The 14,401-nt window shown below is 39.7% G+C and overlaps 1 protein-coding gene across 1 annotated transcript in view; it reads right to left on the bottom strand.

Annotated features, from left to right (window-relative positions):
- The window catches only part of LOC105618469 (homeotic protein distal-less), an 84,481-nt gene extending 71,604 nt beyond the window's left edge, over positions 1 to 12,877 (bottom strand). The window contains exons 1-2 of the mRNA XM_012200002.1: positions 12,459 to 12,877; positions 2,403 to 2,601 (exon numbers count right to left, since the gene is read on the bottom strand). Of these exons, the coding sequence (XP_012055392.1) occupies positions 2,403 to 2,601; positions 12,459 to 12,877 (618 nt within the window). The remainder of the gene's footprint in view (positions 1 to 2,402; positions 2,602 to 12,458) is intronic.
- Between the last annotated feature and the right edge of the window lie 1,524 nt (positions 12,878 to 14,401).

Here is a 14,401-nt window from a genome sequence, read left to right on the forward strand (position 1 = left end):
TAGTAGTAGAGTAGTAGAGAGTAGAGAGAGAGAGAGNGNGNGNGNGNGGAGGAGGAGGAGGATGAGGAGGAAGAAGAGGAGGAGGAGAATGGGGAGAGCCGGTGGGGAAATGTGCGAGGGGAGATTGCCGGGAGGACGACGAGGCTGTCGTGGTATAAGGAAGAGAGGGGACGAGGAAAGAGGAGAAGATGGAAGAGACTGAAGGCTAAGGCGCCATGTTGGTGGCGATGACAAGAAAGCCAGTGCGCGACGGTAGCAGGGCCAAGAGTGCAGAGGCAGAGGCGCTTGGTCGAACGCCTTGATTGGACGATTACGGATTATGCACGGTGCCTGCTGAAGAGCTCCACCGATCGCGCGCGGCGGAACATTCTTCGTTACATGCAGCCGCTGAGTGTTTGACAAAAGGTAGAAGTCATTCTCCCCATATTTCAAAATAAAGAAAATTTACGGTAGTATCCGACGTGAAATTCAATTATTTCATTGCAGATTTTTCTACTCATCCGAAAAGAGAAATCTAAAACTTCATTTTTCGTTCCAATATACTTAATCGTATACATGAAGGTTGACATTTATCGAATTTTTTATTGTACTAGTTTGTTGCGTCAATCAATTCTACGCTGACGGAAATTAAATAACGGATTACATTTTGATGTATAGAAGATGTAATAGATAATCTGCCGAGATTTCGTAATTTAATTTTCTTCTCTCTCTCTCTCTCTCTCTCTCTCGATCATGCGGCTGCTGTTGATTTCGAACAACCGTGTTTAGTAAACAACCAGACGCCGACTGCTCATCAGGTTGCGTCGCGCTCGATTCATTCGCTCACGGGGGGGAGAATAACTCCCCGCGGTGCTTCGTCTAATGAAATTATCCGGTCCGGGACCCCCTGCAACGACATCAACCAGCTACGACAGCCAGTTATCCCATGATTACGCGATACGCAGTTACGCGCTGCGCCACGACGATTGTGCACACACTTCTTCGAGGGGTGAGGAACGCACAAAGAGCAACCGCGAAAATTGCTCCATCTCGTCTCGCATCAGTCAATGAAACGCATAATTTTGTCCGAAGGAACGTGTAATCTCGTCAGACCGCACACACAAATCAATAGTAACATAAAGAAACTAATTTTACGACGGTACTTAATAAACTACCAACACGATATTACGATTGTTAATCCGAATGAATTTGAATTGTCCGGCGAAATTGTTCTAATTAGCCGCGGACTTTGACTCATCGATAAATCGTCTATCCGAGAAATCTATAACGGAAAAGTTTGGAGCCAATTAACTTCTCTCCAATTATGTAGCTCGAGCTTCGCTAATAAATCGTTAATTGGAAACCGCGCGACAGATAATTGGCGAAAAATCTTTTGCCGGCGAGCGCATAAAGCCCCGCCCGCGTGGAAAGCTCGCGCAAAACTCGCACGATCGCCAGGAGAAAATTTATGGGCACCTCGTTAGCCTGGAAACTTGTTCTCTTTCCTTCCCTCGGTACACTGGACACTGACGGCAACCCTATCCCCGATGTCCAGGGCGTGGCGAATCGGTGATTTAGTAAAGTCATTTGTGCCGATAATGCTGACAGATGCCGTTTATCGGGCTCCCGTTACCGCGGACCGACCACGCAACTGGATCCATTCATCGTAAAAAAAAAAATAAAGATTGTCAGGTCATTTCAATAAAATGCAAAATTCTAATCACGACGCGAAAGTCTCTCATCATTTGCAAGATAAACGTCGTGTATGATGCGTTGTCGTTCGCACGGAATTCACTCGTTTACACGATTTCGAGAGGTTCTTTCCGACAGTACTTCCTGATAATCCATATCGGAGTGAAAAACCTGTTTTGCCCGCGGAAATATATATCTCAGATATTTTATCATTCGGTGCAAATGTATTTGTCAACACGATATTGTTCTAACTACAACTCAAAGTTCCAGGTAAAATATGTATATAGAGAGACGGTTTCTATATCGTGAGATATATTAACATAATATATGGTGTTTTGCTGAATATATCGCAATATTCGAATGGATCTTTCAAATATAATCTTATAAATTAAAATATTATTTATATTTATATATAAGAGCAAAATATAAAATTCAATAAAAAAAATTACTTTTCCAATAATTCTTAATAATTTTTGTCTTTAATCTTAATATATTAAAATAAATAACGTTATTCTAATGTAATTAAATAATTAAAGTTTGCAAAATATAAAAATCCGATATATGTATGTTCGCTTTGGCAAAGAATTATATTTTGTGTTTACGTTTATCGCAATTTGTTTACGCCAACCTGTCACGAGTAGCGCGAGATAAGAGGTACTTATCGTTGCACGACTATGTCGTGGGAAGCTTGCGCTCTAGTCTGCTTGACTTATAATGTCGATAGAACTTGCCTGCGTTTGCGTGAGTCCGAGGCTAGCCGCGAGCTCCGCTCTTTCCGGTAGCGCGAGGTACTGCGTTCTCTGAAACCGCCTGTTGAGCTGTTGCAATTGCAGGCTGCTGTAAATCGTCCTCGGTTTCCTCATCTTCTTGCCCTTGCCGTTCCTGAGGGAACCGCCGCCACCACCGCCGAGCTCGTCGACAAGGCTTCCGCTTTTATCACCCAATGGCGAGAGGTCTGCGAACATGCACCACCCTAACATCAACTTTCAGAATCCTCGTTACTACTCGCGTACGAACTAAAAATAAAATTAAACTAAAACCTGATCCGTAATTTTGATATCACGATATAATACAGTGATCATGACACGGTTATTGATTTTTTTACATTAATAAAACGATCGCGAATATTTCAAGATGAGATGTCTATCGCGAAATAGTAGAGAAAAATAGGGGGATAAAAGTATTTATAAATTATAATATATTAAATTTATAATTTATAATACATATATTAAAAAGAGCATTTATTAAAAAGAAATATATTTTCTTTTCTTGAAGAAAATTTGATATGGATAGTTATAATAAAGTGATGAAAAGAACGGTTCAAAAGCTATAATAAAATCTAAAATTAAATCATTAATTAAATACAGAACTAAAAATAATTTTGTTAGAATCTATTAAAATAATTATGAACGATAGTCGCTAAAATATCAAGATTTTTTGTTCGTAACGTTTAAGTTTCCTACATAATTATTTTGATAATCCAATAAAATTATTTACAGTTCAGTGTCTGGCTAAGTTTTTAAATATTTCAACAAAATCGTTTTTTCTGCATAGTTGAGATTTTGTAGCTAATTGAAAAATTATTTAATATTGTGTTAGACAATGAAGAATTTAAATTATATTTGACAAATTTATATTAGAAAAACCTCATTTAAGTATAGAAAAGAAGAAAACATTTAAACAATTTGCCACTTCATTAGTTTATTCGTAAAAATATTTCTTTAATTTTATTTTTTGTGACAAAGCATTGTATTATACGATTAATGAAGTCATTTTTCTATCCGGACGATTCCGGAGATCACGTAAAATGTAAAGGTCGCTGAAGCATTCAAGGAGTTTTAATTATCGAATCGAAATAAACGGAAATGACGCGTTTTTTTTTCGAAAAACAATAACACAGTAGGAATATTTTATTCGACAAGCCGCGCGTAATTATCTGATAAAATAAATGCATTATTCAATTCACATACGTATTGCGATAATTAGCACAACGTAGAGAATGCATGCTCTTGTTATGTCAAAAGAGAGTATGTGTGAGTGAGAGAGAGAGAGAGAGAGAGAGAGAGAGAGAGAGTGGGAGGCAGGAAGAAAGCCCTACACTGTGTTAACGGCACAGTAATTAATTACGGAGCCATATATCAATCTTAAAGCGATGCAATGAAGTAGCGTAGAGCTCGATAGAGGTGCGCATCATGCCAGCGCCCGCGCCGCCTATCTCGCGCGGAATCTGTTTCATTATTTTTATATCGCGATTACGATGTTGCGTGTTTTCATCGGGGAGACGCGGGCGGCCTTCCCGGGAGAGAGAGGAGAGCCATGGACACTTCTAGCACTACAACGTTAGGCACATTTTGTTGTTCGCGAGTGAGAGAAGGAAGGCACTAAAAATAAACGAAGATATCGATGCTGAGACTTCGAATTAATGATACGACGCAATCCAAACCGAAAATCTCTCTCTTCATCTCTGTGAAAATTAACACGACTATTACAATTAGAGTATTTTACGGCAAATTGTCACGTATATGATTTATATGTACTTCAAATCGGATCGCAACAGAGAATCGATAAGCTGTGGATCAATGAAGAATCAATAGGGAGGCCTTGATCGCGCGTAAAAGAGACAATAATGATCCCCATAAACTTTCCAACCAAGTTACATCGCGCCATGGCGATGCAATCGCGTGTTTGCGCTCATGTTTATCTTCCCCGTGCAATTTCGAAGCGATACTGGGCGTGTGTGCGATATTTAATATCCATGTAGCCGCCCCCAACTCTTTGACGTTATGATTCAACTCTTTGAGGATATGGAAAAGCATATTAGATTATATTAAATTAATATTAAACGTGACATTTATTTTTCGTTTCTTATCAACAGAAGTAAATTAAAATCTCTTCAATAAGACAACTATATGTAATACTTGTTGGGAAAAATATATCGAATTTAAATAAATCGCATGTTCCAAACGGTCCAATTCAAATTTTTTGGTTAATTTAATACAAGATGAATATGTTAGAAAGTTACATAAATATTATGTAAGAGAATTAATACAAAAGAGATAATATCGACACAGTTTGTAAACAAACATGGAAACATATTTTTTTCCAGTAAAATTAACATTGATGATGATTGATGTTAAAATTTACCCACATTTTATTTATTCATCGTAGAATTTACGTTTTAAAACTTTATTTTTAGTTACTCATAAATATGTTATTTATTCGCTTACTCATAAATTACGTCATTTGACACTAAGACTTAACTAAGAAACGTATGAATACTAATTTAACATGAAATTTTGAAATAATATCATCACATGCTAAATTAACACTCGAATATGATAAAAAATTCTTAAAAAAACATTTTTAAAAACGATTTTATGTTCGAAAAAGTTTAAGCTTTCACGTTAAAAAAATCGAAAATTTTCGTAAGTTTTTTTTTTAGGCACGTGACAAGCTCACAAAGTGAGAAGAAAATTTTTCATTTGTCAAACTCGAAATTTTTTATATGTAAAATTATACTCATTCACAAGACATAGCGAACTTTTAAAAATAAAGATTTTAAACTTTAAAAACCTTTTTTAAATTTTTTAATTTGATTCATTTTTAAATTACCTACAGTTGCTTGAATTTTGAAGTTTGTAGCGCAAATTTTTGTTCGCCAACATTAAAATAATATAACTATAATTAGGATTGATTTTAAAATAATTATACAATATAAATTTCTTTGTTAATTATTCTTTATAAATGGAAAATCTTTCTCAATTGGTCTCAATCTCACTTCTATCACGATACAAATTAACTGTCGTGCAGTGCATCGACGCATAATATAGTGCGCAATAAATTTTATAGAGACGTTTTAGCCACGATTATGAGCTGCCACTATTAATTACAGTCGAGTTGAGGCGACGCGAAGTCAAACAGGCGAAATGTAACTTTGCGCGTGAAAAATCAAAGGTTCTTTATGGATGCACTTTTTCTCTCACGCCGTTCCGCGAGCTCACGTTACAAGGGGATAAACTAGAGAGGCTAGGGTTATAGTTTTTAACACCGAGGCGTACGCGAAGTGCGCGGTAGCGGCAGAAACTGCTGCAAAGTAGCACTTTGCAGCGGTGCACGCGCGTATATTCCGCCTCGCATCGCTGAAGGTTCTTTTTAGAGTCACGTAATCAAACTCAACCGAATGTATGATAATAAGCCTACCGACCGATTAATGCGACGTTGATAATCACACGGTAGGCGCGCGGCTCTCAATCCAAAGAACTCGAAATTACAAGGTGTCCGTCTCTGCCCTAGGCTGGACTTAACGCAGCCTGTCTAACATTGTCGCTGAACCGACATCTTGTATTTCCACATCGCTACTACATTGCGCACAAGAAACGATGAAAAAGCTTCCTCTGATTTGATTTTTTTGTATTTCAACGTAACTAAGAACGAAAACGTTCCATTCTTTTGGCCGGAGGCTGCTATTAAGAAATTCGTAGCTATTTGAAAGATTTTCTGAATTAGATATCATGCTCATAACTCATAATTTCTAAATAAGTTGCTCTATTATACATATTTCATTTTTTGATTAAATCAAAAGTCTTTTAATAATTAAATTCGAAAATAAATATGTTTTAAATGATGATTGATGTTAAATTGATATTACTAATATTTTAATAAGCTTGTCTATTACATGTTTTATATTTTGACAATAACATTATTCGAGTATCTGTAGGATTAATTTATATGAAATCTTGTTCAAATTCTTGAATATATGTTTCTATTAAATTTGTCCTGTTCTTGACACTTGTCATTATTACTTTAAATTTCTTTTTATTACTTCAAAAATTCGACTCTGGAAATTACAAAAATATTTTTAGGAGAGTATTTCTAAAAAAATATGATTTCCGTACAAATTTAAGCAATTCAACTAAGCGTGGATCGACAAGGTTTTGAAAAAGGCCAGGTCGGCGTGCTCTTCAGGTCAGTATATCCACCTAATTCTTGTGAAAACAACCATTTAATACCTAATCCATCACTCAGAGCTGGAACACGCATTGTCTTTCGACCGTTCCGGATTAAGTCGGGCAGCGCGGCGGTCGGATGTCAGGTGACTGATGCGAGATACCGGGGTCTCCGTTTGATACGAGAAGAGTCAAGAGCTCCCGCTAATTGGATTCCAGCTTTAGCCACGTTTCAGCTTCATTCGAAGGGAAGAAGGACAACGGGCGTGACGCGGACGCGCGGACAAGTCGGTTAATGGCCGGTTCATTTGTCGCGACGCGACGATAAGATTGCTCGAAGGTGCGCAAAGGCGCCGAGTGTACTTGGAGTGTACGTGGATCTCAAGTGATGTATGCGTGGACAACCCTCCCTTTACGTTCTTGCAGTTCCTCACTGATACTCGTATAATCCCACAGACAACTTCATTAGCGTTGGTCGAATTGCTGTCTAAAAACATTTAACGCGAACAACCGCGATAATCGCGGCGTCGCCGCCGAAGCACGACTCTACCTACAAGCTGACTTGCGAGGAAACGTTTGTAATTGCGCTGATGTTACAATCGCAAATTTACGCGTTGATTGTGAGCAAGCGAAATACTTAAGAGTGTTTGTATCAAAAGCATCGTGTGCGTGATGAAAAATTTCGTCGAGAAATTTTCGACATTTCTAATAATTCTTCAACCGATACCATTCACTTATTAATGTACCACTCATGGATTTTATGTAAGCTTATTTCATGCGTGACGATGCAACGATCAAGAGATCGATCTTGCGAGCGTCGAGTAAGTGCGGACGATTTTGTTATAAATCACTTTTATGAAGTGCATTCTCTACTACAGTTTATTCACCGCGCGCGTGAAAGGTATAATGATAATATTTTATTAGCTAAACACTTGCGCAATGTGTGGCAGTTTATTGAACTCTGACTATCTTGAGGTTATATATTATCCGCCTTATTTGTTTGTTTCTACAAGAAATATAAATAATATCTATTGATATTTAAAATTAATGTTTTATTAATTTTTTCCTCTTATAAATTATTATTTAATGGTGCTAAATAATGTTATTAAAAACTACTTTAACTTAAACAAGTTTTAATATATTCACATAATTATTTTTCAATTCAATTATATAAATACAGTTAAATTATGATTTTAAGAATAAGCGTCGCTCTAAATCAATTGAGCATAAAAAAATGCAAATTTATTACAATATTGCAATATGTATTGTACATATATCTTGCAATTATCGTGTCACTGTTAATTTAATCGCACAATCAAAATCATTCTGAAATAATCACAAATAGCTATGCGCCTCGTTAAAACACCAAGATAAATGACGGAATTGTTCTGAGCGAAATATATAAACATATGACGTGCTCGTTAGCTATTAGACGGATCATTATTGTAACTTCATATTTTCCTTCAACTAATCGACTGAATGAACTAATTGTAAGTGCCGTAATCTTTATGATATCGACTTTTACATCACGCATTCGTTTGTTTAAATTAAAGCTCTTCTAATCAGAGTCAAGACACAAAACAATCACTCTTGATTGGTCCATCATGTTAAGCCATTATGTATGAAAGAGAGAGAGAGAGAGAGAAAGAGAGAGTGAGAGAGAGATTGAGTGATTGAATCGCCATTTTATTTGATACTCTGGAATACACTCCCTTCAATGTTTGCCATTAATACATTATAAGTATATAAATTAATACATTAAAAGAATTAAAAAACTATAACCACAAAAAGAGTATTTAAAGTATAAAATAATAAGATTAGAAAAGAAAAGTAATATACAACAAACGAATATGAAAATCTCAAAAAGACAAATTGAGATATTCAAGAAATGAAAAACTAGTTAAGGACCTCTCCTGCTAAATACAAGCTAATTAAGAGATAAAGCATAATAATCAGTATATCATAATCAAGATAAAAATTTGGAATAAATAAGAAGCCATCAGGCAATACTATTGTTAAATACAAATCATGATAAAATGCGCTTTTAAATTAGAGAAACAGAGAAAGAAAAAGATAAGACAAAAGTAGAACAGGAAGAGAAAAAATAGTAAATGTATGTTCTTTCGCGTGGTTTTGCTAAAAATTAGAGATCCCGCATACAAAACGGATTCGTATCCAGACTCTGATTAGAGAGAGTCTCTAGAGGCTAATGTATACTTGCCTCTGCACAATACCTTAGTAAAAGTTGAGTATTTCTGACGTATTTCTGAGATATATCGCGACGATAACGTAAGAGACTGTCGTCTCTATCAGAAAACTCCGAGAAAACTTTTTCGCAAAAATACCAAAGTTATGTCAACCCTTCGATAGAGAAGTTTTTACGATGCAGCTCGCGAAGCAAATCGAGGATATGCATTTTGCTGCTATGCGATTTATGAAAAGTGATACGTTTTGTGAGAGGAAGGGAGGGAGGAATTATCGGCAATTTAAGGGCGAAATGCAAGTTTCCGCGCAACCCTCCGTGCATGAGAATTCAACCCCCTGACGACCGATCGCTTCTTCGCTCGCTCGCTCGCTAGTCGTAAAACAAAAATTGCATCGCGCCCGATGACACGCTGATTCCTTCCGTTGGCGGAAAAGTTTGCCTACCGCATCGCGAACCCTTTCGCGGCTTTCGTCGGGAGATCACCGGTAATTTCAAGAAAGGCGCCACGAAAATTGCCCGCACGCCGGAGCGAGGGTCATCCCGCTAGTAGATTATATGTAGAAACGCCGGACTTTCTCGAGAGGTTGCCACATGCCGCAATGGTGGACACACGGCAGTCATTACGAATTCATGAGCCTCGGATGGGAGGGTAGCGAACTGTCGCCGCTATTTGGTTATACGTTACCTTCGGCGAACGTTTGCTTAAGCGCGCCAACGGGGGTTTCCTCGTTGCTCCACACATCGCGCGTATGTTGGCCGCGATAAATTATCCGCCGAATGTTGCCACGACTTCAGAATATTTCCAGTCAGCACTCCAGACTATATATATTTGAAAATGCGATCGACCAAGCATGGAGCCTCGTAGCATGCGGACTTCCTTCGGTAAAACAAGTTATCTTGAGCACGCGATTTCGCGATGCGGATGTGTATATAGTCATATTATGTTTAGATTATGAGAGAAAGAGAGAGAGAGAGAGAGAGAGAGAGAGCTGCGCCAGATACAATATATTCAAACAGACAAATAAAATAGAAATTTCCATGAGATAACAAGACAACCTATCATCAATGGAAACAATTTAAGTTAAATATGCATTTATTGTTTCATAATACGACTCTTTTGCTATATTTTCTTTATTTTATGCGTATAAATCTTAATTAGTATCCTAAGATAGCAAAAACTAACTAGCTTTTTCAAAATCCAATGATAACAAGTTTAAAAAGACATTTTAAAGTTAGTTATCGTAAAATCGTATAGTGCCTTGAGCGATTCCGCGATCTACGACGAAGAGGCGAATCCGATAATGATCGTAATTAGCTGACTCGTGATTTCGCGCGTAAAATAAAAGTCGCGATTACATCGTGCTAATGCGATTCTGAAGGAAGGTAAAAACACGAGAGAAGAAGGTGATTGAAAAGAAAATTTGTACGAGCAAAAAGAGTTCCTGAAGAAAAAGTTGCAACTGCTCCCGTTTGATCCCGAACCTTTTTGTCTCGTTCGTTAGGCGATTCGCGAGACTTTTTATGGTCTTTTTTGGTGGAAGTCATCCTAGTCATATATCTTATTTCGTTTCATGGCATTGTGTGCCGTAGAATAGGTATAATGTCGATTGGCTGCTACCTGCTACTCTAGATTCTTGGGATACGTTTAGACACAGGGAAGAGAAAGCTATAAGCATATTTATTTGTATCTTTTAGATTTTCGCACGCCTCATTTTTTAAATTTTCTTTTTAAAGTCTCTTTTAAAGATCTCATACTTTCACAATGGAAACAGAGATCACCTATATAAAAAAATTTATAACGCTTCGTACTGTAAATTTTCTTTTTAGAAAAAGTCATGTCACGGAAGATAAGGGTGTGAGTGATTGATTCAAAAGTCTGTAACAATAGGAACCGTAAATAGGAATCGAGTGGACGAATCGCAGTAAACGTTGACTGTTTTCTTTTTTTTCTACAACAGTGGAACAGCTATCTGATTGTGTAGTTTGCGTCGCATATCACATTTATATAAGCGTACCACATTTATTTTTGCATGGAAATTTATTTGCGCGTGATGAAGACATTCGCCAACCGGCAATAAAGTCCTACGGCCGTATAAAAAAGTCATAGTAATAAAGCGCTCGCCACGACGCGAAATACAGGTGACCCACCGGAAACGTCTGTCGTCGTCTTATTCTACTTCGCGTCAAGATGACCGTATCATTTTTGACAAATGTTATAACGCTGGCACAATACTCTCGCCTTCGAAACTCAAAGTCGTCCACGTATTAGGGCACCGATGATGGATGACTTCGAAAGATAATATCTCTATATTTATTTATTTATTTACTATCTAAAATGCAGGGCTCAAGATGAATATTCGAGCTAACTTTCAGAGCTTTTCTATTTCGAGTCATTAATATTCTCGACACAAAATATGACATAATTTCTGATTCATGCTAGTTTATTTATTCCTAAGTTACAAACAAATGTCATCTTCAATAGAACGTTTATTTTGCAATTGTTGAAAGTTTTCTTTGCTGAGATAAGACTGTTCTTTCAGATCTAAAATAGAGTTGTGTCACAAATTCCTCATTCTAAATTCTTGACAAAATTTGATTTTCCCTCACTTTCAATAATATTCAAATTTTTTTTATCCTGATTTGGAAATATATGTTAAATATTTTGTTGAGAGATCAATTTAGTAATGTAAATTATTATTAATTTGCTGACACTGCTTGCATTGTTAATTGTTAAATTGCTATTCCATAACTACGTAGATGTAACATAAATTAATTTTTTAATCAAGAATTCTGTGATTTCTAATTTTGTGATCAACCCTGTAAAAGAATAATCCAATTGATGCAAAACGCGCTTATTAAGCACTGACTTCTACCAAGCGCGACCAATGGCTGCGTTCAGTAGAAAAAGCAACTTTGCAACTGTTGTAAAATTCTTTAATACAATTGGCTGTATTTAGCAGAGAAAGCAACTCTATAACTGTTATAAAATTCTTTAATATGATTGCTCTTACCCTTCTTCTTATTAGATTTAAATATATAAAACAATCATACTGAAGAATTTTACAACAATTGCAAAGCTGCTTTCTCTGCTGAATGTATAACCATTGATTGTTGCCCTTAGTTCTTGAATGTAAATGTACTCTCTGAATTCTTTCTGAAGCGGAATCTCACTCTAAAGAGTGAAAATTGAGCTAGTCTTGAGAAAGAGTCTGATTCAATTTTCAATCTTTAAGAGTGAGGTTCACTCCAAAAGTTTTATAGAATATAAATCAATTACATCAAAGAACTTTACAACAATAGCAAAGCTCTTTTCTGCTGAGAATCAATATAACGTTTTTCGCGAGATTTTAATATACATCACTAATTTGGCAACGCCATAAATCGTTGATGCATTTTCACCTTGAGCCCTATCGATGAATATCTCCGTTTCACTTTGCACTAACATCACTTCGCGCAAACATCACTCCGACGATATTCACACTGACGAGCACCAAATTACATTATCATATTTTTTTCGCGATATTCCACCGTCGGCACAAGACACTGATCCGAGTCGCAAGAAACGGAGATTTCACCGATTAACGTTAACTAGATATACGTAATCTAAGAGTAGGAATAAAAAAGGCTGCGAATACATACAGTTGGGGTACTCACCGTCCTTGGGCGGCGAGGGGCACTGGGGGTACGTTCCAATGTGATATCCGTAGGCGTTGTGCTGGTGCATGGGCGCGAACGGATATCCGGCGAGCGATCTGGGACTGGGAAAGCCCGCGTCCGCGTGCTGCTGATTCCCGCTGCCGGGCCCGGAGCCTTGATGCGCCGCCAGCGAGCCGACCTGATGCGAAAACTGATGCGCGCCAGGTACGTTATGTCCACCTGGGTAACCGCTCCGTAGAGTCGCCGGATTGTAGAGGTTGTTGTGCTGGAGTTCGATGAAGGCGGATTTGCCACTCTGGGAGACCGGGGTGCTGGAGGTCGTGCTGTCTCCGCCGTTACCGCCGGGTGGACCGGGCGTCACCGAGCCAAGGCCGGCATGATGAAGATGCTGCTCCATGTCGGAGCCGGCGCCTCCGGTACCGGCGGCACCACCGCCACCGCCGCCTCCACCACCGCCGCCACCGGTCGGTCCACCGCCGCCCGACATGCTGTTCGGGGTCGGGGTACTCGACGGACAGGGGTCGCCCGCCCCGAATGGGCTCCCCAGATCCGTGAAATTGAGCGTCGTCGTGCTGCCCGGACGCTCCACCTTAAACACAACGTCGATGCCGCCGCCACAGCCCACGGTCCTCGCCGCCGTCGAACTCGCCGACGACGTCGTCGCCGCCGCGACCGTCGCGTATCCTCCTCCGTACGGGGCCCGAATTTTGGGACTTCTCTATACGGACGAGCACACACCGCGCGTGTGCCCCGTACAATTTATCTCGACCGAGTGTCGGAACGAGCGCGGAAGGTCGTCATCTGATCGCGAGAGTTAACCTCTATCCGGCGCGGTTGAGCGTTTTCGAATTCCAGCTCAGTTTCTAGAATTTACACTGCGGAGCTGAAGACGGGAGTGTCACTTGAGTGATCGCTCGATACTTTCCTCAAGTTGCACTATCACGGACTTCTCCTTTGTTTTCCTAAGGGACTCGCACTGCAGGATTCACACTTTTGGCTGTTTCAAGGTGGCCTCTGTTACACGTATCCTTATCTACTATCCGTCGGGCTCACGTTTTGGATGCTTTTGTTTATCAGTTCGGACACCATTTGTCACACCGTCCACTTCACACGCGTAGTCCTCGCGGAAACACTGTGTCGGACCAAAGAGTCCGTCGATGGCGTCGATGTTATTGTTCGGTTGCTGCCGTGCGTCAGCTCGTCGTCGCTCGGCTTTCAAACAGAGACGCGCCGCGACGGCGTGACCAGACTGTCGGCATATCCGTCTTTTTCACTCACGTTACAAACGTTTACACCAGTCGAAGAAAACGTCTCACTCGATCACTTTTCAACACAGTCTCGACTCCGCCGAACGAACGGCGTTACGAAACGTCACCGCGTCAAGGTCCGCGATCATCCGCGCGGTGGATGGCAAGCACGAGAATGAGATTGCGATTCTCTCCGATTCGGCTTCGTTCCGCACGGAGCCGAAAATCTATCGCAGTTGCGTGTATCCCGACACTCGCGTTTGTCGCCAATTTAATTGCACCGCCGTATACAAACGCGACACCGAGCGCGCGCTCGCGCACTTCCTCGGCGACGATATGGTTTTTACACGCGTCGTGCCACGATTACTTGGCCGACGAGACGTATCGTGCACGGCTCGACGTATACACGGGTTCCGTACCGGCTGGACGAAGAAGAAGGTAAGGTAAGGGAAGAAGAAGACGACGACGAGAGACCAGGGCGTAGAAGAAGAGAGAAAAGCACACACGCGCGCCTGGTTCCAGTAACTGCAGTGCACACCGCGCGGCGCGGACCGGTATAATGATACATAATGAAGCCGGAGCCTCTCCCCGGAGCCCGGTTCACCGTTTCTGAAAGTCGCCGCGGTGGCGCTACTCAAGGCCACGCCTACAACGAGCGACAGCTACGTTTACGA

Source organism: Atta cephalotes (genome assembly GCF_000143395.1).
Source record: "Atta cephalotes unplaced genomic scaffold scaffold00017, whole genome shotgun sequence".
NCBI classification, from domain to species: Eukaryota; Metazoa; Arthropoda; class Insecta; order Hymenoptera; family Formicidae; genus Atta; species Atta cephalotes.